The sequence below is a fragment of the Heliconius melpomene genome, chromosome 8, assembly GCF_056956725.1.
Source record: "Heliconius melpomene rosina isolate 202511_hmr_F chromosome 8, ASM5695672v1, whole genome shotgun sequence".
Classification (NCBI taxonomy): domain Eukaryota; kingdom Metazoa; phylum Arthropoda; class Insecta; order Lepidoptera; family Nymphalidae; genus Heliconius; species Heliconius melpomene.
The window spans coordinates 2582248-2603976 of NC_140396.1; the positions used below are offsets into that span (position 1 = coordinate 2582248).

General features: G+C 30.9%; 1 protein-coding gene across 4 annotated transcripts; it reads left to right on the top strand.

Annotated features, from left to right (window-relative positions):
• The first annotated feature begins 1347 nt into the window (after positions 1 to 1347).
• Positions 1348 to 21513, top strand: LOC146536663 (uncharacterized). 4 transcript variants are annotated; one of them, XM_085189499.1, is made up of 9 exons: positions 1366 to 1501; positions 11886 to 11909; positions 13539 to 13744; positions 16561 to 16690; positions 17075 to 17239; positions 18633 to 18711; positions 19394 to 19493; positions 20981 to 21087; positions 21281 to 21513. In XM_085189499.1, the coding sequence occupies exons 1-9, from the start codon at positions 1456 to 1458 to the stop codon at positions 21393 to 21395; spliced, it is 972 nt and encodes a 323-aa protein (XP_085045625.1). In that variant the 5' UTR covers positions 1366 to 1455; the 3' UTR covers positions 21396 to 21513. The 4 variants fall into 4 exon arrangements, with proteins under 4 accessions (XP_085045626.1, XP_085045627.1, XP_085045625.1 ...); XM_085189498.1 differs by lacking the exon at positions 1366 to 1501 and adding an exon at positions 8784 to 8937; XM_085189501.1 differs by lacking the exons at positions 11886 to 11909; positions 13539 to 13744; positions 16561 to 16690; ... (3 more) ...; positions 20981 to 21087; positions 21281 to 21513 and adding exons at positions 3419 to 3539; positions 3965 to 3991; positions 4131 to 4333; ... (2 more) ...; positions 6124 to 6305; positions 6925 to 7115 and having other exon boundaries at positions 1354 to 1501.
• The last annotated feature ends 216 nt before the right edge of the window (positions 21514 to 21729 follow it).

The window sequence follows — 21729 nt, forward strand, 5'->3', positions numbered from 1 at the left end:
AATTCGTGGCGTTTAATTACAATGATTTGACTTTGAGTGTGAGTGAATGAATGACTTTAGAGATTGGAAAAATAATAGTAGTTTCACTCATAATCGTGTAATGGAGGATGGATGGAGTCTTCCAATCTCTCGTTTCCATTTAAATTTCGCTGGTATATTTTATATCACAGCAAATATAAATCCCATCACTTACCAATAGGTTTGCAGCCAAGTCGTTATAAGAACGCCTGTTCGGCGCCTTTCACTGTGGAACATTGATTTCGTCTCGTCAATTTTACATATTCTATTATAAATATACGAATACTAGCGGTCCGACCGCGGCTTCGCCTGCGTGAACTACGTTATTATTAATATCTGTTTCCATGAATACCTACTTCCTATAAGTGATCTGAAAATTTGACACTCCTAGCATTTGTAGTAACGAAGTTTCATACAAACTTTCAACCCCAAAAACAACCCCTTAGAAGTCGAATATTGCAAATTCCCTTCTTAGCGAGCACCTACGTCCTATAAGTGACTCCTATGCAAAATTTCAGATTCCTAGCACATGTAGTTTCTGAGATTTCGTGATGAGTGAGTGACTTTTCGATTTTATATATATAGATTTTGTTTATATTTTAGCATTTATTGTTGAGTACTTCTACATCTACTGGCCGATAAGAAAATTTAACCATATAAAAATGCCAGCAAACCATAATTGAAAATTCGATTTGTTAAAGAATATCAATTTAATTTGTTGAGACCAAAGAATAAATTTTTAAAAATGTTAATATCATGCTGAGAAGCTGATGCTTATAATTTTTCAGCAGAATATAAATTATGTAGGTCTATGATATGTAACCTGAAAAAAGACCAGAACTCCGATAAAATCGTAGATCTAGGCTTTTGGTTTGAATTTAAACTCGATATCTCCAAGCGTCCCTGACATAAAGGGTCTTAACAGATATACAGACAGACGGACAACAAAGTAATCTTATAAGGGTTCCTTTTTTTCCTTAAAAGGCACGGAACCCAAAAAAACACAGTTATTTGGAAATTACGATTTTATTTATATATGTAGATGCAAAATTCTCATTACGCTTAACAAAATTTGTTAAGGCGACATTTTATTATCTCTTATAGTTTAGCTAAGCTGTTATGGTTGTTCATCAGATGTTCCAGATCTTCAATTTTTAAATATTATTTAATTTTTATTAATGAAATATTAAATTATATTAAATATTAATTTACAATTTAACAATATTTGTTAAAGTGGATTTTTTTCTTATAATTTAGATCTTTATATATCTACATACTTTGACCACTATGCAATGGTTCTTTCAGTAATTTAAACACCGCCTTGTAAATTATTTCTATTGAGAACGTACCGCAGTTGTCTGTCCGTCTCGAATCTGGCCGGTTTCCTTTCAGCCTTTAAAGGAAGCTTACGTTCAACAAAATTAATAATATTTAAAAATGAAAGAACTTTTATTGTTTTTGGTGGTCGTTTCAACGGCATGTGGTATGTATTTTTTTATTTTGTATTTAATTTTATTTTATGTACGACGCGTCTCTATTAGGAGAATAGACACTCATTTTTTGGAGGAAATTCAGTGACATAACACTTATTTGTAAATAAAATATATTTTTTTTTATAAAATGAAATCTAACGTTGAAAAGTTGATTATTGTTTTAATATTTAACTTTTGTGCATTTTGTCTACCACAATCCTAAAAGTCCCTTCAATATTCCTTTAATATTATATAACAACTAAAATTGTTTACTTAATCGTAGTAAAGGATTAAATAAAAATTGCCTTGACTATCCACATACAATCAGTTTATTTAATTTTTTGAAGTACATGAGAAAATAAGATAAGATACAATAAGGTAAATAAATAACAAAAATGTTTTAAGCAATGCATGTGTTTATTTTTTATATTATTTATACATTGAGTAGGCATTAAGAATTTAGTACTAAAACACTCCGCTGTTCACTTTGCTAGCAAATTCGAGACATAGCATATTAAGTGGCAGAGCTCAACGCCATGCTTATCAAAGCGTAGAGTTGGATACGTGGGGTGATTCGACCTTGACATTGTCGACGGCATATTTTATGCTTTATTCCATTGTTTTCTCAGTCATTTCTTAATACTGTTGTATTTGTCGTGTTCTCTTTTATATATATGTTTGTATAAGCTGTGTCGTGATTTACTGTTCCTATTCAAACTATATATGTACTTTAAAGTGGTCGTGAGTAGACTTTTTATTATTAACTTGTCATCTATAATAATAATAATCAGAATTTATATTAAAAAAACTGGTCAAATGTGAGTCGGATCCGCAGACCGAGGCGAGGGTTCCGTACTAATGTCACGATGATATATCAACGGGAAGTACAATTTCATTTTCTTTCATTTTTTATATATTTCGTGCTTATTGCACAGGATTTAAAATTAAAATAAATAAATAAATACAATTTAATTATAGTAAAAAGAATTTAAAATTAAAATAAAATTACAGTCACACCCTTGTGCCGCTGAGCCACGGCGGCCTAACCTATTGATCACGTTATTAATTATCGTTGCTATCGACAATTTTTCTTTAATGTTGAGATAATGATTCAATTAAAAAATAAAATTCAAATTAATAAATATAATAATTGAAAGTTATAATAATTTATTGAATGGGTACTTGATACTTATAATATAATGTATAACTTTCTGATTAGTCATCTTCGAAATATCTTAGATTACAGAATTAATTATAATCCTCTTATATGAGATATCTACAGATATTACTTATCATATTGGTTCCCCCTTTGCACCTAATGATAACAAACATATCTTAAACAATAAAGCTTCAATTAACGGTTCAAAGGTTAAAAACAGAGATTTACCTACCACTAATAATGCTGCTGCTGCTGCAAAATTTCATAATTCTAGGTCTATTAATGTAATTCCTTTTATAGTGTCGAAATTCGAGGTTTTCGCTATATTTAAGCAAATGTAGAAATATTTTTTTTTCAGGAAATTATAGGGCCGTAGATCTATGTATTTGGTTTGAATATCTCCAAGCATACCTAAGATAAAGGCTCTTTATCTTAGGTATGCTTGTATGTATGTATTATAGATAGGCAGACAGACGGACGCAAAAACAAAATGATCTTATAAGGGCTCCTTTTTTCCTTAAAAGTTACGGAACCGTAAAAACTCTCACTAACAATTTAATTTGAAAAGTATATACCTACGTATCTAGAATATATTATCGTATTCTAAAGATTTGGAAAAACCATATTAGGTACATTTTTAATTAGCACACAATAACACACACTGTTAGGTATAGATTACGTTTCTTGTTTTCCTTCTATATATATCAGCGACTAAAAGTTATTAGTTTTTATCAAATCTACAATCTTCAGCTTACCTAAAATCCTACAGGAAAATATGATAAGACGGATATATAAAGTACGATAAATAGCAAAATTAATTTCAACATAATCACAGTACCAACCAAACATGAGAGATTTACTGGTCTTCCTCGGGGTTGTCTTGGCTTGCGGTGAGATTGTTAATTATTATTTATTTAATACCAATTATTTTTATACTAATAATAAAATAATTAATACATGTATACACATATATATATATATATATATATATATATATATATATATGAAATTAATTAATTTACTTTATTAATTACTTACATTATTTTCATAAACTTAATTAAAATATCGAACTATATTCTTATAAAAACAAATTTTAATTGATATTTTACATTACTTAGTTTTTTATTTTTTGTGTAAAATAAATAAAATAACACAACAGATTAGAATGGTATGTACAAAATGTATGTTTTTATTTGTAATTTTAGTACAAATAGATACATGAAAAACATAAAACAATGATCAAAAATAATATTTTTATATTTTTAAATATAATTTAATAAATAATATTTTTTAAATATTTTTTTTTTTTTTTCAGCCACTGCCCACGACCCTGGACTACGAGGTATGTACGCACTAGGCAGTTATGTCTCTTACTTTCCATTTTTCTTTGAAGTGTTTTTTTTAAAAATCAGTTATAAAAAAACATGCTTAATGATTCTTTAAATTAAAAGGTCTTTGATAGTTAAAAATATTTATTCCAGTGCGGTTTGATATTGGACTTGGGGTAGGCTCCAGCTTCTTCTTTGAAATTCCCTATAATATGAGGGCCGCGGTCCAACAGAGATGGACTCTTACTGAACGTGTTCCTGGAGCTCGCGCACCTCTCATCCTATTCTGTCCAGCTGACCGCGCCGTCTGTGCATACTACGACGACAACGGCTACGTAGCTGGCTTACAAGTTGCAGTAAGTAATTTTTTTAAGGTCAATCTGCTTATTTCGAATCTCTCAGTACTTTACCTGTAACACTATCAGCTCTTTTTAATTATTATTTTCCAATAACTTTACATGCATTTATTAGCATATTTCATGCATTAACATCATTGTAGTATTAATGGATATATTGACAAAATTAGCAAGAAAAATAAATCTACTAATTGCTAATTACTTACCTTTTATGTCTTTCTTTCTTTTCATATATCATTTATAATTATTAAATTGAGTCATTTGAAAATATTTAGGTGCGTCAAGACGAGTTCACCGACGCCATCTACGACTGGTCAGTACAAGGATTCTACGAATGGGAACCCAAACCAAGAAGCGGTCCATATGTCAAATACTGGGCCATTCAGCAGTTCTTCGTCTCTGAGGGTATGTTTAATTATTAGGCACATATAGATAGAAGAGCACCAGAATACCTTAAAGTATCTACAATATATAATGAGATTAGAAATTAGTACTGGTTAAATTAAAACTGGTTGTGATTAATAATTACGTTATATTAAAAGTAAATATATTTTTATCAATTGTATAAAGAAACTAGTGGACCCGGACGCGGCTACGCCTGCTTGAACTTTAAGAATATTTTCGCGTCGGTCATACTGTGCCGCCCGTAAGCTAGGATATTTCGAATCAGTGACATCTCCTCAATTATTTGTTAGAATGTTTTACAGTAAACTATAATTTCAATCTAGATAAAATGCTAAAAGTAGACTATAATATTTATTTTCATAAGGATGAATATCAAAATGTCGCGGTAACGGTTGCGACGGTTGTTATTAACATGGCAGAATAAATTGCATGTCAAATTAGAAATTACTTTAAAATATATTAGTTTATATGTATAATGTAATGATATATAGCCTATAGCACTTCTGAAGAATGCAGCTTTCATACAAAACAAAAACATAGTAAATCGGACCAGTAGTTCCAGAGATCTTAGCGTTCAAACAAACTCTTCCGCTTTATTATATTAGTACTAGTTGACCCGGACGCGGCTACGCCTGCTTGAACTATAAGAATATTTATTAAATATTATATAATATATTTATTTTTATAAGAATGAATATCAAAATATAATTTCATTTTGGGTGACGTTTTCTTAAAACAACAAAGAAACTTTGCAAACCGTTGCTTAGCAACGACGGTTGTTATTAACATGGCAGAATAAATTGCATGTCAAATTAGAAAATATTTTAATTTATTAGTTTATATGTGTAATGTAATATTATATAGCCTATAGCACTTCTGAAGAATGCAGCTTTCATACAAAACAAAAACACATTAAATCGGACCAGTAGATCCAGAGATCTTAGCGTTCAAACAAACAAACAAACTCTTCCGCTTTATTATATTAGTATAGATAAACTAATTTTTTTCATTAGCTTACCTACAGATGACTGCTGAGCAACGTCGCAATAGCTACAATGACAAGAAACTGTTACAAGAGCACTCTGTTTGGGTTAATGGTTTCAATGGACAACTCGACCGCATCAACGACAAACGAAGCGAAATCGCCGAGAGCATCTACACGGAACAATCTTGTATTCTTTGGATGGGTAAGAATATTTATATGGTTTTTTAGAAACTAGAGTATATAAAATAAGAGTATTTTTCTCTCTTTTAGTGTCAATTTATGAAACTTAATATAATATATCTCATTTTTATAACAATTGTCAATGTATATTTCTTTTTTAATTTTTTTCTCAAGCCATCCTAAAGATTTTAAATATAACTTTGAATGTTTATGTGCATAGGTCGCCACTACTACTATAACATGACCGCACAACTGCCGTGTGCAGCTGATACCCTATACCCGTGGTTCCCGTTAGTGCACAACCGAGAAATGATTGGAACTGGACTCATCATCTACGGAAAGCTCCCAATCAAGGAAGGTCAACGTAACTGGTTCGAGAGACCGTCCAAGGTAGCAGTTCAGGTAAACCTATATTTATTTAAATATGAGAGTACTTACCTAGTAGAGAAATCTTGTACTGGTTATATTTATTTAAGGGATAATTTGTTATTTTTTAAGTTTTCGTACTTCTAACAAAAGAATGGCACTTTATAGGATCCCTTTAAAGTCCGTCTATTCGTCTGTCAAGACTGTTTAACTTGAGGTCGCGTTGAGGTATCAAGCTTAAAATAATATCAAATATTCAGGAAAGAGCATTTCATTGCATTGTTTTGCTAATTTTTGTATGAAATTCGCCGCGTAAGCAAAATCTGTGGAGTACTTTGACACAAAGTGAGAAAGAATTTACAATACAAAAAATGGAAAAATCCGAAAGGTGTACATTTATAGGTATTTCATAGAAAAAAAATATCACAGCTTATATTCGTAGCTTATTTCATACAAAATTAAATTAGTGAACTTTTATAAGTTATACTTCCAATTATGAAATTGGTACCCTCAGTGAGCGATTTACTGAGGCCTTTATTTTATTAGAAGTCTAAAAAGTATACCAAATGACCTTTTTTGTTATACAACATATATTAATATTCGTGTATATTTTCATATTTATAGTACAATAAATAAATATTTTGTTTATGTTTAGGCAATCGTACCTCATGGACCACAATGTCTGTATGAACTGGCTGACAACCCTGGACTTATCACTCTCCACATCTACTACATCAGCAGACCTTGGGCACTCAACTGTCTATTTCAATAAATATATTATAGAATATTTTCGAACTAATATATTTGAAAAAAATAACTAATAAACATGTTAAAAAAATACTAAAACAACTGTAACTCTTTTTTTATCAATAATTTTCAGTAGATCGATGACTAATAAAAATTACGAAGATTTAAATGATTACACTATCTGTCTGCTTATATACGGAAATTATGACAAAAAATACAAAGATATAGATAACACTGTAAATATACATATGTATATACCATTTTATTTTTTTTAATTTTGTTACTGACCAACCCACATGAACAATATTAATTAAATTGCGTCCTCTAAAAAACGCAATCCTAAATATAACTTTTCTATAATTCAAGGAAAAAGCCTATAAATTTAAATTAACGAGAGTAGGCTGAGGGAACTACTTTTTACATATTAGTTAATTAAAATTATTAATAAATTGTTCTTGTTTTTTATTCAACTATTAAATATTAATTTATTACAGTTTAGAGGTGTCTGGCAGGGGATTAAAACAATGTTTTGGATCTTTGTCTTTATTCCCAAGAAAATATAAAAAATTGAGCTTTATAATTTAACGAAAGTTAGGTACAATTTTTTGCATCTTAGTTACCTAATAACAGCCAAAGTAGCCACCATCGAAAATCCGCATTCCCTAATAGTACTTGCCGGTGTTCATATAACAATGAACAATATGCGCGCAGAAACTTTTAAGCTTTATAAAACAACGAAGGTTTGGACTGGTTTGGCTCTAGTCATAATGTTTGCTTTCGGAATACTATAAATAATAGCAGCAAATAATACTGCAGATAAATATTCAATTTGCTAATTGATTTTATAAGGCGCACTTGTTTTAAGCTAAGTTAAGTTAGCTTAAGTTTTAATAAATTGATAATAGAAAGATTGTACTTCTTAATATATTAATATATTTTTTGCATAAGGGAACTTCTTTGTTCGAATCGTAAATAAAAATATATAAAACTATGCTACGACGCAGGAACTCTTCGTTTTCTTACAAAATATGAACAGTTCTATTATAAAGAACTTATTACAAAACCAGAACTCGTATAAAAATGCCAGCAAAGGAGAGTTGAAAATTCAATTTTGTTGAAGAATATCAATTTAATTTGTTGAGACAAGAAAATAAATTTAAAAAATGTTAATATCATGCTGAGAAGCGAGAACTCTTAATTTTTCAGCTGAATATATGTAAGTCTATAATATTTAGCCTGAAAAAAAAACCAGAACTTAGATAAAGTCGTAGATTTAGGTTTTTTGTTTGAATTTCAACACGATATCTCTTTATACTTATTATACTTCTTTTTTCCTTAAAAACGTGCCTTTTAAGGAAAAAAGGAGAAAAGAAACCCTAAAAAACACAGTTATTTGGAAATTACGAACGGACATTTCAATTTTATTTATATAATATGTACATGCAAAACTCTCATTACGCTTAACAAAATTTGTTAAGGCGGCATTTTATTATCTCTTGTAGTTTAGCTAAGCTGTTATGGTTGTTCATCAGATGTTCCAGATCTTCAATTTTAAATATCAAATGAAAATGCTGACCACGCTTAACAATATTTGTTAAAGTGGGATTTCATTATTTCTTATTATTTAGATCTACCGCCAGCTGTTGTTCATCAGGTGTTCCAGAACTTCAATTTTTATATATCTACATACTTTGACCACTAATGGTTTTTTAAGTAACTCAAACACAAAATAGTCGCGAGGCCGAGACTTACAATCGCCTTTTAAATTACTTCTATTGAGAACGTACCGCAGTTGTCTGTCCGTCTCGAATCTGGCCGGTTTCCTTTCAGTCTTTAAAGGAAGCTTACGTTCAACAAAATTAATAATATTTAAAAATGAAAGAACTTTTATCGTTTTTGGTGGTCGTTTCAACGGCATGTGGTATGTATTTTTTTATTTGTATTTAATTTTATTTTATGTACGACGCGTCTCTATTAGGAGAATAGAAACTAATTTTGTGGAGCAAATTCAGTGAAATAACATTTATTTGTAAGTAAAATATATTTTTTTATAAAATGAAATCTAACGTTGAATAATTGATTATTATTGAATACTGAATTGAATTGAATTCTTGATATATGGCGTTTCGAGCGTGCCAGTTGAGCACAATTCATTTCGCCAATGTCACGTTGTATGGAAAACACACGAAGGAAATTGACCGGTAATAAGAAAGATAAATATACACAATTATAGAATACATATAAAAAAAAGAAATCCAGTATTATTGAATACTTAACCTTAGTGTAATTTGTGAGTTCAATGTCAATCACAATCCTACCTTCAATATTTTAAGAAACCGGTTGAGAAAAGGTATAAAAATACAAGTGAAAAAATAAAAGAACATAATTTTAGCTTAAACATAATAAAAAGACAGATAACGACTAAAATAGTTTACTTTATCATAGTAAAGACTTAAATACAAATTGTCTTAACTCTCCACATACAATCGGTCCATTAAAATTTTTAGATAAATAAGAAAATAAGGTGAACAAGATAAGACGTTTTAAGCTTGTAAGTTTTAACTGAATGTAAATAAATAACAAAAATGTTTAAAGCAATATTACTGATTTATTTATTATTCTATTTATTTATTATGTTTATATATTGAAAATTGAGAATTTGGTACTAAGGCACTCCGCTCTCCACTTTGCTAGCAAATTCGAGACATTGTGTATTAAGTGGCAGAGCTCTACGCCATGCTTATCAAAGCGTAGAGTTAAAAATAATTCATGCTCGAGTGGAATCGAACCCACAACCAGTGCGTTTACATTCAGAGGGTCTCCCTACCTGCGTGGTGACATCAATATTAAATAGTACATATATGTCTGTAGAGAACTATTATTTATATTTATAGTTAAGTTAATATATGTCATTTATATATTTCAATATTTTAATTTATTTAAGTATATATCAAGTAACAGTCGACGTTTGCCACTCGATGTGCTTTATATACGTTTCATTGTTTTCTCAGTCATTTGTTAATATTATTGTTATTAATAATAATAATAATATAATAATATTCGTGCTTTCTTTTATATATATATATATGTTTGTGGTAGACTTTTGTATGAGCGGTGTCGTGTTTTACTATTTCTATTCAAACTATATACCTATGTACTTTGAAGTAGTCGTGAGGAGACTTTTTATTATTCACCAATGTCTTATCATGTCTATTAGATACATAAACAAACATTCATATACAAAAATCATGAGTGCTTATCAGAATTCCTACTTAACTTGTGACCTATAATAATAATAACCAGATTTTATATTAATAAACTGGTTGATTTTTTTAATAAAATGATTTTATATTAATGCGAGTGTCATCGGAACCTAGTGCTCATTTTTCACCGAATTCTGGAGGCAATGCGTGTTAAGTGGCTTAACTCAACGCCGCACTTTGCCTCAACACCAGAAAAAAAGAAATGAAAATATAAATTTAAATAAATATTTCATATCCTCGAGTGGGGATCGAACCTACAACCAGTCGCGTTTACAGGAACACATTGGTGGCCCCACGCCATGATTGGCCTTAAGTGATAGATATTTAAAAAAAAAAGCTTAGAATACGTCCCGATGATTTTATAAAATTACTTCGCTAGCATCATTTAAAAAAAACCGGTAAATGGAAGTAACGTAGCAGGGGTCATAAGTGTCAAAGATGTTAATGAAAATGGTGTTATAGATGGCAACTATCCATACCTATATTATAAATTCGAAAGTAACTCTGTCTGTCTGTCTGTCTGTCTCTTACGCAATCAGGGCCAAACCGCTAATTTAATTGTAATAAAATACTCATAGAGATACTTGAGGGTCTCGGGATGAACATAGGATACTTTTTTTCTCATATTTGTAATATTTTCGATATATACCAATATATTAAAATACTTATTAATTTGACATGCAAATTATTCTGCCATGTCAATAACAACCATCGCTATGCGATGTTGCTAAGCAACGATTTGCAAAGTTTATTGTTAGAAAACGTCACCCAAAATGAGCTTGCATAACGCATCTCTCTATTGAATACTGAAAATAATTTCATAAATATATTTAATAAATATTCGTATAGTTCAAGCGGGCGTAGCCGCGTTCGGGTCCACTAGTAATATATATAATATGTTGATCAAAAAGCCAATCTATTATATCTTAATAAATCGTTTTACATGACGCCACATTGATAAATAATAAACTGGAATTTCTTCTATTATGAGATATCTTAAAATTACTTGAGGTCGTTTTGGCGCAGCGGCACAGTGCCTGACTATAAACACGATGGTTGTGGTTCGATTCTCGCAGCGTCGTGTTCTGTCAATGATGTCACACAATATCTTGAATATTAGACAGAAAGTGAAGATCGAAGTGTTACCTGCCAGCTTGATGTGGGAAACAGCGTGAAGCATCATTTTTGTAAATGGACTTCCATAATATGAAGAAAAATAGTGCATATTCAATGTTGTTACATACTTATTTTAAAAATAATTAAAATTTTCAACCATTAATAGGTATATATAATAAATAATAATAATATTAAGAGGCTATCGCTTAGCTGTTGGATCAAGAACCGGATACAGAAGGCAGTATTACTTGAGACGGCACGTATTGTGCGGAGGTTCCTCTCTCTGGAGCCCTAGCCACCGATGGCTTGGACCCTTGTCCCGCCCTCGGAAGAGTGGTTTTTTTATATTTTTAAATGTATCTTTTTTTTTTATAATAATTTATATTTAAAAATGTAAAAATAATTCGCTAATTTAATAAAAGTATTGTAAATGATATTAAAATTATATTTTCATAATATTATTTAAATAAACGATTTTTTTTTATTTCAGGTATCCAGTACAGTGGACTGAGAGGTAAAGTAGATACTTAACAAAATGTTTTTTTTTATTGTAAGCATCTACTAAAATATAGTTTAATAATTAATTAATATTATAACGGACACAGACTATTAAATATAACTGTTTTTTTAAATGAAACGTAACACTTATTAAAAAATATCAAAATGATTTGAAACACCACACTAAATGCTTTTATTTTTTTTAAAAACCTTCCTTGTTTGTTAAGTAAGCAATTAAAGTAATTCTTATATTTTGATTTTTAATGTACAATAACCTTGCGACAGATTAATTTAATACATTATAGGTCCCTTTTCACTACTAACTGACGCAATAAATTGTTTAAGTTTATTAATAATAATAGTTTATAATAATAGTTCATTTTTTACTTTTCATACAAAGAGAAGAAATAAAGCTTATATAAAAAGCCCAAAATGTCCATAATATATTTCATACATAAATTTTACTAAGCTTGTCTGTTCTCGAACATTTAAATATTAAAAACTACAAAACTTTACCAAGGTAACTATAAATCTCCATAGGAATGAACTTTCACATTGTTTGTTTTGCGGGTTAATTATTATTTGAATATATTCATGTATGAATAATTTAATTATGTCTGAAAAACATAATTAAAATTAATTTTATTATAATATAAAATTAATATATATGCACTATAATTTATAACGTAAAATTTAATTCCCAGTTAAAAGAAACTATAAAAGACAAATAAATAACAACAAATAATTTTTAAAGCAACTCGTAAAATCCTTTAATATTTTTATTCCATTAACTTTTGACATTATAAAAATTTTAAAATGCAATCTAGTACGAGTCGAATTCGCTCATCGGGGGGTTCTTAGTAAGTTCTAAATTGTAATTATGAAATTTGGCAACTAGCATCAATAAGTATAGTATATAGTAATAGTTCAGGAAAAAATATTATGAATATTAATATTAGTAGTTAAATTCTAAAACATAATAACATTAAAAGGGTAGGAAAATTTCGTATTAAAACCGCTAGTTCAAGTGAGGTATCAGATGACAAGGCCCAGAGCCTTGTCTAAGCTAAGCTTAAATTTCAGAAAAAGCTCGGGACATCCCATTTTTGTACGGAACCCTCGGTGGGCGAACCTGACTCCCGCTTATCCGGTTTTTTTCCTTAATTTCTACTCTAAGTTGCTACTTTTTGCCAAATTTCATAATTCTAAGTCCGAGGAAAGTACACTATAAGATAATACTTAAAATTTTAAAAAATCAAGAAATCAATTCTAGTATCTTTATACTGCGATGACTTAGAAGTTCATTTTTGTCTATGCTCCAGGAAATCATATACCTGTATTTATTAATATTTTACAGACAGACAGACTGATGACGAAGTGATCTTATATTTATTGAGTTCCGGTTTCATCTTTTGAGGCATGGAACCCTAAAAATACGTTTCTTGAATGGTAAAACTACGCAATTAATATACAAAAGCCAGCAAGATAAAAAGAAATCTTGGACATATATTTTATAACGCATGAATACTTAATTTGACCGTTCAAAAAAGGTTGAATTCTTTTCTTCCTTTAAGTTCATATCTTTACATTAATAATACATATATCTACATTAATGTATTGCTTAATAATAATTAAATACCAACAGTGAAATTCGGATGGACAGACGCTTTGGCTGACAAGGAATATTTCTTTAAAATTCCTCGGACGATTGCCGCTGCTGAAAGTGAAGGGTGGAGAAGAACGGAGCGACCTCCGGGACCTCTCGAAGAACTTAGGCTGTACTGTCCTCTTGGAAGAGCAGTGTGCCCTCTGTATGATCCTTCCGGCTTCGTTGCTGGTCTACAACTCGCTGTATGTATTTAATTTTATGATGCCAGCTATGTGCGGGATACAGCGTGAAGCTAACAATTACACTATTTAAAATATATACCAAATAAAATTGAGACCAGTCGTGGCGCAGAGCTGTCGCGTTCACAAGCTGTAAACGCAACAGCTTGCGAATTTCTGGTGTCCAGGCAAAACGCGGCGTTGAGTTCCGCCACAAAACATGCAATACCTCTAGAATTCGGCTGAAAGTAGGAGACACTCCACTTACCCCGCTTCACGCGTGATGCAGCGTGAAACGGACAAAAAAATAAATATTTACTAGTGGACCCGAACGCGGCTACGCCCGCTTGAACTATATGAATATTTATTAAATATATTTATGAAATTTTTTTCAGTGTTCAGATGCGTTGAGCAAGCTCATTTTGGGTGACGTTTTCTAACAACAAACTTTCCAAATCGTTGCTTAGCAACGGCGGTTGTTATTAACATGGCCGAATAAATTGCATGACAAATAAATAAGTATTTTAATATATTGATATATATCGAAAATATTACAAATATGAGAAAAAAAGTATCCTATGTTCATCCCGAGACCCTCAAGTATCGCTATATGAGTATTTTATCACAATTAAATTAGCGGTTTGCCCCTGATTGCGTAAAAGACAGACAGACAGACAAAGTTACTTTCGAATTTATAATATAGGTATGGATGGATTTATACTTCGTTATTTTTATCAGGGCAGAAGATATAAGATAATCTTTAAAGACAACAAGTGAATAATTAATTATAATTATATTATCATTCAATTGACGTACATACTAAAAATAAAATATACTCGTATCTTGTCTTATGCACTTAAGCTTTTTCCCGACTGCTAAGGAAGGGTTATGTTTTTTGCGAGTATCTTGTATGTATGTATGTAATATTCTCTATTACCTCATATCTCCAGAACCTCTGAACGGATTTACATAATTAAGCTATCGTTATATTCGTTTTAGCAGCTCAAGTGTTCTCAGATAGGTGACGTTAAAAAAAATAATAGCGGCTGTGAGAAACTATTGGACTTAGTGATTTTTTTTTTGTTTTCTAATAATATGGGTATCAAATTCAAGAGGTCAATACGAGGATTTAAAAAAAATTTATCATAATTATCATTACCGTATAAAAATAAGAATAATACAATGAGAAAGTTGAAATATAGATATTTGCTCTTTTACTTTTAGTTTTATGCAGTCGGGGTTTTTGTTTCTTAAAATATTTTTTTATTAAAGTTTGTACTTTGTAGAGAAAAAATAAGGAAAAAATTAGATAACCAGTTATTATAAAAGAGTTGAGAAGTTACTACAGTTTCTACTACTCTATTGAAAAAATAAGTGAGCTTTGACTATGTTCACCTTTTACGATATTAAATGCTAAAAAAAAAAAAAAAAATTACATGTCTTTGTGGTTTTATTATAGATAAGTTTTATTTATGAAATGTGGAATGCGTGTTAAGACTAATACACCGATAACAACTATGTGAACTTTGATATTAAATATTTAGGTCTGCTTAGAAGTAGTTCGCGTAAACAATTAAAGATTAGAAAAGTGTGCAGACTTGACATCAGTATGTACCTATTGATTAAAATTATATGAAATTAATTGAATAGAATAGTAATTATAAAAGCATGAATAGTTTTTAAAAGATAAATTGTAAATAGTTTTCAAAGGCAGGGCAAGTTCGTGAAATGAATTAGGTCATATGTTTTATGTCAACTTATATAGGACTATTGAAAATATAATTAATTTATCGAAGCTTTGCAGATTTAGAAATAAACCTCATTATTTGTTTATAGAACTGAAGTATATTCGTATATTAATTATTTAAAAACAAATAATTAATCAGTAGATACCTCCGTATTTAATTTTAGATTTGTCATATTACAATTAAATTAATGCGATTTCATTCAAAAAATCACGCGATAATCGTATAAAGGTCGATTAAAAAAATAAAATAAATATACTTAAAGATAGTAATAAAATGTTTAACGTATTTTTGAAGGAAATAATAAAAAAATCTTTCATTACTTTTTAAAAATGTTAAGTAACTTAGATAAGGAAAATACTTGTTCGGAAAACGTATAATCATCTTCCATTGTTCCAGTTCATAGTTCTTCTAGTTAACTGGAAGATTTGGTCTCAGATTGACATTATTACAAGCGTCATATGTACATAGCACACGAAACAGCAATTTAATACTTTCGTCAACGACCACAAGCTCACAATGCAGTCGTTTATCTAATTTATTTAAATTAACGAGATGATAGGGTCGAAGGCCGAACAAAAATCACAGTATTTTAGTTCTACAAATGTATGCTATAGAGAAAGATCTCTGTAAAGTATTTCTTTTAAATCAGCTTCACGCTGTATCCCGCACACAGCAGGGTAGACACTCCGTTCTCCTCTTTCCGGCGAATTCTTAAGGCATTGCGTGTTGAGTGGAATATGTCTTTTGTTATTCAATAATAGATTTTACTTTTTACTTAAAAAATATATTATGATCTTTTTTTTTTATTGTTGATAGGCAAGCATTTGTCCGCTATCCCACCTGGTGGTAAGTGACGATGCGAACGAAGGTGGAGCATGCTTGCCTAGGTAGTACCTATTCACTCGTTCTTTAAAAAGGGCCAGGTTATACTTGTCGGGGAACAGTTCAGCAGGCTCTCTCAGGATCTAAGTCCATGTTTCAATGTAGAGTTAGGATTAATCCACAGTTTAGGTTAATCATTTTTGCAATGATAATACATTTCAAAACAATTTACTTTACAGTACAGTACTGATAAAATAAAATATTTTTTAGTTTCCTGTTGACGAGCTAATAAGCCCATCGTTCAAGCCTGAACAGAGATTCGTCAAATGGAGTGTACCATCCACAGACGGAGAACCCGGACGAGATTATTGGTCGATCACACAATATTTTGTATCTGAAGGTAATCTGTGTCTTAAATATAAGATTAAACGTTATTAAATATATATTTATACTTAGGCTAGCGGCGCGCTCGCGACTTCGCCCGCGTGAACTACGTTATTATTAATTTCTGTCTCCATGACTACGTCCTAGTGACGTCTATGCAATATTTGAGACTTCTAGCATTTGTAGTAACGAAGTTTCCTACTTACTTTCGATCCCAAAAACAACACCTTAGAAATCGAATATTGCAAATTCCCGTCTTAGCGAGCACCTACGTCCTATAAGTAACTCCTATGCAAAATTTGAGATTCCTAGCACTTGTAATTACTGAGATTTCGTGATGAGTGAGTGACCTTTCGATTTTAAATATATAGATATTAAGCATTTAATAAATTTATTCCAGAGTCTCTAAAAGCGGGTGCTGGTCCCCAAGTCGAGAACGGCGCTACTTTACAAGATGGTGGTGTTTGGGTTAATGATCTCGATGGCCAGCTTATGCGTATTCCAAGCACTGAAGCTGAGCTGAACACAACTCTGTTCAAGAAACAGAATTGCGTTCCTAACATGGGTATGAACTACGTTCTTATTAGCCATAAAATATCTTTAGTAAAGTTAAAATAAAATAATTAAAACATCTTCACGATGTATCCCGGTCGCACTACCGCACACGCTGTTAGGTACTCTGTTCCCCATTTACCGCCGAATTCTGGAGGCATGTTTTGGAGGCGATTGAGTAGCATAACTCAACGCCGTGTTTTCTCTCGATACCAGAGCGAAGAAATTAAAATATAAATTTAACATTTCCTTGAATGGGAATCGAACCTACAACCAGTCGCGTTTACAGTCAAACATTTTGTCCCTGCACCACGACTGGCCTCATCAATAAAATTAAGGAAGATAAATACGTTGGCATAAAAAAACAACAGACTAGCAAATATGATAATCAAAGGAAATTGTTCATAGATAAAGATCTAATACAATACCACGTATCATAATCATCATATAAAAACATGTGAACCAGCATATCTGTGTATATAGTTAGTTGATAATAACTATAATATAAACATGTTTTGTATGAAATCAATATTATTAATTATGTCAATTGATAACCACCTAAACGTTCAATGTTATCAATGTCCAAAATGTAATTAAATTTAGAGCCATGTTTTATTATTTTCTTTCGTACATACATAAATATGATTTAAAAATCAAATATAAATAAATGTTTAAATGTTGTTGAAAAATACCACTTCCCTAACTACCAAATCAGCTTTACGCTGTATCCCGGGTAGGGTACACACTACAGGGTAGGCACAGGGAACCTAGTGCTAAGATACTCCGTTCCCCACTTTCCGCATAATTCTGGAGGCATTGTAGGTTGAATGGCGGAATCAAGGCCGCGCTTTGCCTCGATATTGGAGCGAAGAAATAGAAATACAAATTTAAATAAATATTTCATGTCCTGGAGTGGAAATCGATACCCACAACCAGTTTTACGATCCCACTTTTTGCCTCTGCGCCACGACTGGTCTCAAAAAATAAATAATTTTCATTTCTTCAAAAGAAAATGTGCCGTTAGATTCTACCATTTACCACAGTTTCTAAAATGAGCGGCAATTGGAAAAAGAAGAAACCTCCATTCTGCTATCTCATAAATAAAATTATTATATTGTTAAAAACACATACCGTCTATATGTTTCCAACGTACTCGGACAGAGGTTCCACGTAATTACAATAAGTGACATGCATCACTCATGAACAACACTACACACTAGATACTTTCCAATCAGGGCTTTCTACAAGCAACTGTGCCCATTTGACACAATTCCACTGCTTTTATTGTCTTTTTTAACTAAAACTACCCACATTGACACGAATATGCTAACAATATTATATATGGTAAACGATTATCTTTTAGTCTTCGTATATCTGACCTACACAAATAATTTTGTTATTTTCAGGTATTCACTATCACTACAATATGACTCGCGAAAAATCTTGTGACACCCTACTCCCATGGTTTGCGGTCACCACGAAAGGGTAACTACTACTAAGAATATGTATTTATTATATAGTATATATGTATTTATATTTAGATGTTATTATTTATTTTGTATAACTATATTTATGTTTATTTATGTGTATGTCATGCCTAATTATTTATTTTCTTATATTTATTATTACTATTAGTTTTATTTTATGATTTTTTTTGTTTTTGTCTTTCTCAATTTCCCTGCACTATCTTGTCTTTCCCGTTACTTTGCACTTATCCACTTCCACGGGTTGACTGGAAGAGATCTCTTCTAGAGATAAGTCCACCGTTGTGTATGTCTTTTCTTAATGTATGTTTTATTATGTGTGTTATTTAGTGCAATAAAGAATCTTATAACTTGATGCTTACGTGTATTTGCTCCTTCAGATTCTTTATATCCGTATACGTGCGTAAGACACACAGTTCCCAATTTTCCGCCGGATTCTGGAAGCCTCATGTGTTAAGTTGCGCTTTCCCTCGACATCATAGAAAAAAAAGGAAAATATTAAATGAAAATAAAATATGAAATATTAACATTACTAATGTTTCATTGTAGTGACATGTAATATTAATATTAACTAATTTTGCTTTACTTTTACTTTTACTACACCACTGAAACTATCACTTTATTTATTTTCTTTAAAATATAAAGAAAATGAATAAAGTGATAGATTTCATTTTTATATATAGATATCTCGTCGGCGTCGGCTTCCAAATCTTTGGCAAGCTAACAAAACCTCCTAAAGGCAGAGACTGGTTCGAGGTTTACAACGGGCGGACAATTGCAGAGGTACGGAAATTTAAAAACAACAATAAAGATAATCTACTTGTGTGGCAATTTGCATACTAAAATAAGCCCTTCTTCCACCAAGAAACCTGATGTAATGGAAAAATGCTAAGATATTTTATCTGAATCGTTTTCGGCAATCAAATCTTTATCTTGGAGCGATTACAAGATATTTTCCAAAAATTGATTTGCAGCAATGAGTAGATATTTTCTATATTCATAAATAATCGTATATTAATATATACCTAAATATAAAGAGGAGGAATCGAACCAAAACCATAGTGTGTACGACCACACAACGTCCTACATCTAGATAACCTTATCTAAAATTATAATATAAAACAACAATATTATTTTTAAAAAAACATGAAAAAAGATACTAAAAAAGTTTTGTTGTTATGTACGATTTACAATCGATCAAATGATGCACAAAAATTATACATATTTCATTACGAAGATACATTACATAATTCCTTGTGGCAATTGATTAAATACAAAAATAATGCCCTATCTGATAGCTGCGGTCGAATGGAAACCAACAACTAGAAATATATATAATTGATGTTGATAAGTATGTGACCTAGTATATATAATAGCCATTGGGGGTATGTAGTTTCAAATATAATATGCACAAATTATGTTTTTTGGCAGATTTTTTGTTAGTAGGTATATACACTAGCGGCGTTGGGGTAGGGCGAGGCTGGGCGACCGCACAGGGGCGCCGGATAAAAAGGGCGCCGTAGACGCCCGTTTAGGGCGCTTTGCGCAAAGATGTCTCCTCGCTGCAGTGGCGTAGCTAGGGTATTTGCTGCCCGGTGCGGCTTAGGGGACTTGATGCCCTTTAAAATGGTCTAAGATCTAAAAAAAAAAAACGAAGTCATCGTCGTCTTTGATATCTAAAAAAAGACAAAGTGATCTTAACAACTTTGAAAATAAAATTACAGAAAACATAGACTTTGAATGCCTAATAAAAGAGTTCGCAGATAGAAAGGCTAGAAGTTATTTTTTTTTTTTAAATAGATGGTTATTTCGTTGTACCCATTCCCTTTTTTTGTATATTATTGAAATGTAGTTAGGGGGCGCCGGTAGTGCTAAAACCGGCACTGGGTATATATCTATGGTGGGCACCAGATTATTTTATATTACTCAAAATAGTTGTTGAGCATGATAAATATCATCTATTGATATATAAAAAATGAAAATCTGGAACTTCTGGAACTTCAAACCGCGATTGTCTTGCTCGCATACCTAGATAGATATGAAATAATTAAACATTTTTCTATTTAATATGACAACAGTTGCGAGCAAAATGAAATGAAATCTCAAAAGAATACAATAACTAACAGATTGCCCGTACATAATAATCAATAACTTAAATAATATTAATTATATTAAACAAATAAGAAGCGGGCGATGCCGCGCGGGGCCCGCTAAGTCATAATAAATATTTAAAATTGTGATAATAAATATAATCATTTTTTTATATTTAGATGACAGTGCCCTTTGCACCAGAGTGTCTTTACAAGCTGGCTGAAAATCACCCGGTCCTCAGCCTTCATATCTATTATATCGACAACCCCTGGGATATCAAATGCCGGTAATTATTTATTTACTTTGAAGGTGAAGAATGTTTTTTACGTATTCCCCGTAATCCAAAAACCTTTATTTCAAATCCAAAATCCAACTCATCCAAAAACCTTTATTTATTTTAAAATAAGGATTCTCTGAATGTAATATGAACTTATGAAAAATATGTAATAAAATCAATATTATATGATTGTAATTTCTAGGGATGGAGACTCAGCCAAACCTGCCGGAGTCCTTAGCAGGCTTATATTAAATGGAGAACGCTACTCGTCCACCTTATGGGATTATACGAAAAAGATCCTTAATAGCTCAGGCTAGAAGTCTAAAAATTAAATCGTTTTTGTAAAATTACATTACATTTTAGGCTTTTTAAAATACCTTTTAAATAAAAAGGAGACATAAATAGTATTAAATAAATAACTTCGTAATTTACAAATTTCTTTTTATTTTAAATACTTTACTTTATGTAAGTAAGTATCTTAAGATGTGCGAAGAGTAAAAAAAAGGTAAAAAAATCAGACATGGCGGCTTTTCGACGCCATTAAATTTTGTGAAAAAAAATATTATATAATTATTGCATAATACACACACACATACACACAAACAAATACACATGAGAAAATGTTGAAGCTTCTCAACATTTTTACGGTTC

Excerpts from the sequence above, each read along its gene's own strand:
- LOC146536663 (XM_085189499.1), top strand. The coding sequence starts at position 1,456 with ATGAAAGAACTTTTATTGTTTTTGGTGGTCGTTTCAACGGCATGTG. Across the intron at positions 11,910-13,538 it reads CCAGTACAGTGGACTGAGAG|TGAAATTCGGATGGACAGAC; the intron begins GTAAAGTAGATA and ends AAATACCAACAG. Across the intron at positions 17,240-18,632 it reads GAATTGCGTTCCTAACATGG|GTATTCACTATCACTACAAT; the intron begins GTATGAACTACG and ends TGTTATTTTCAG.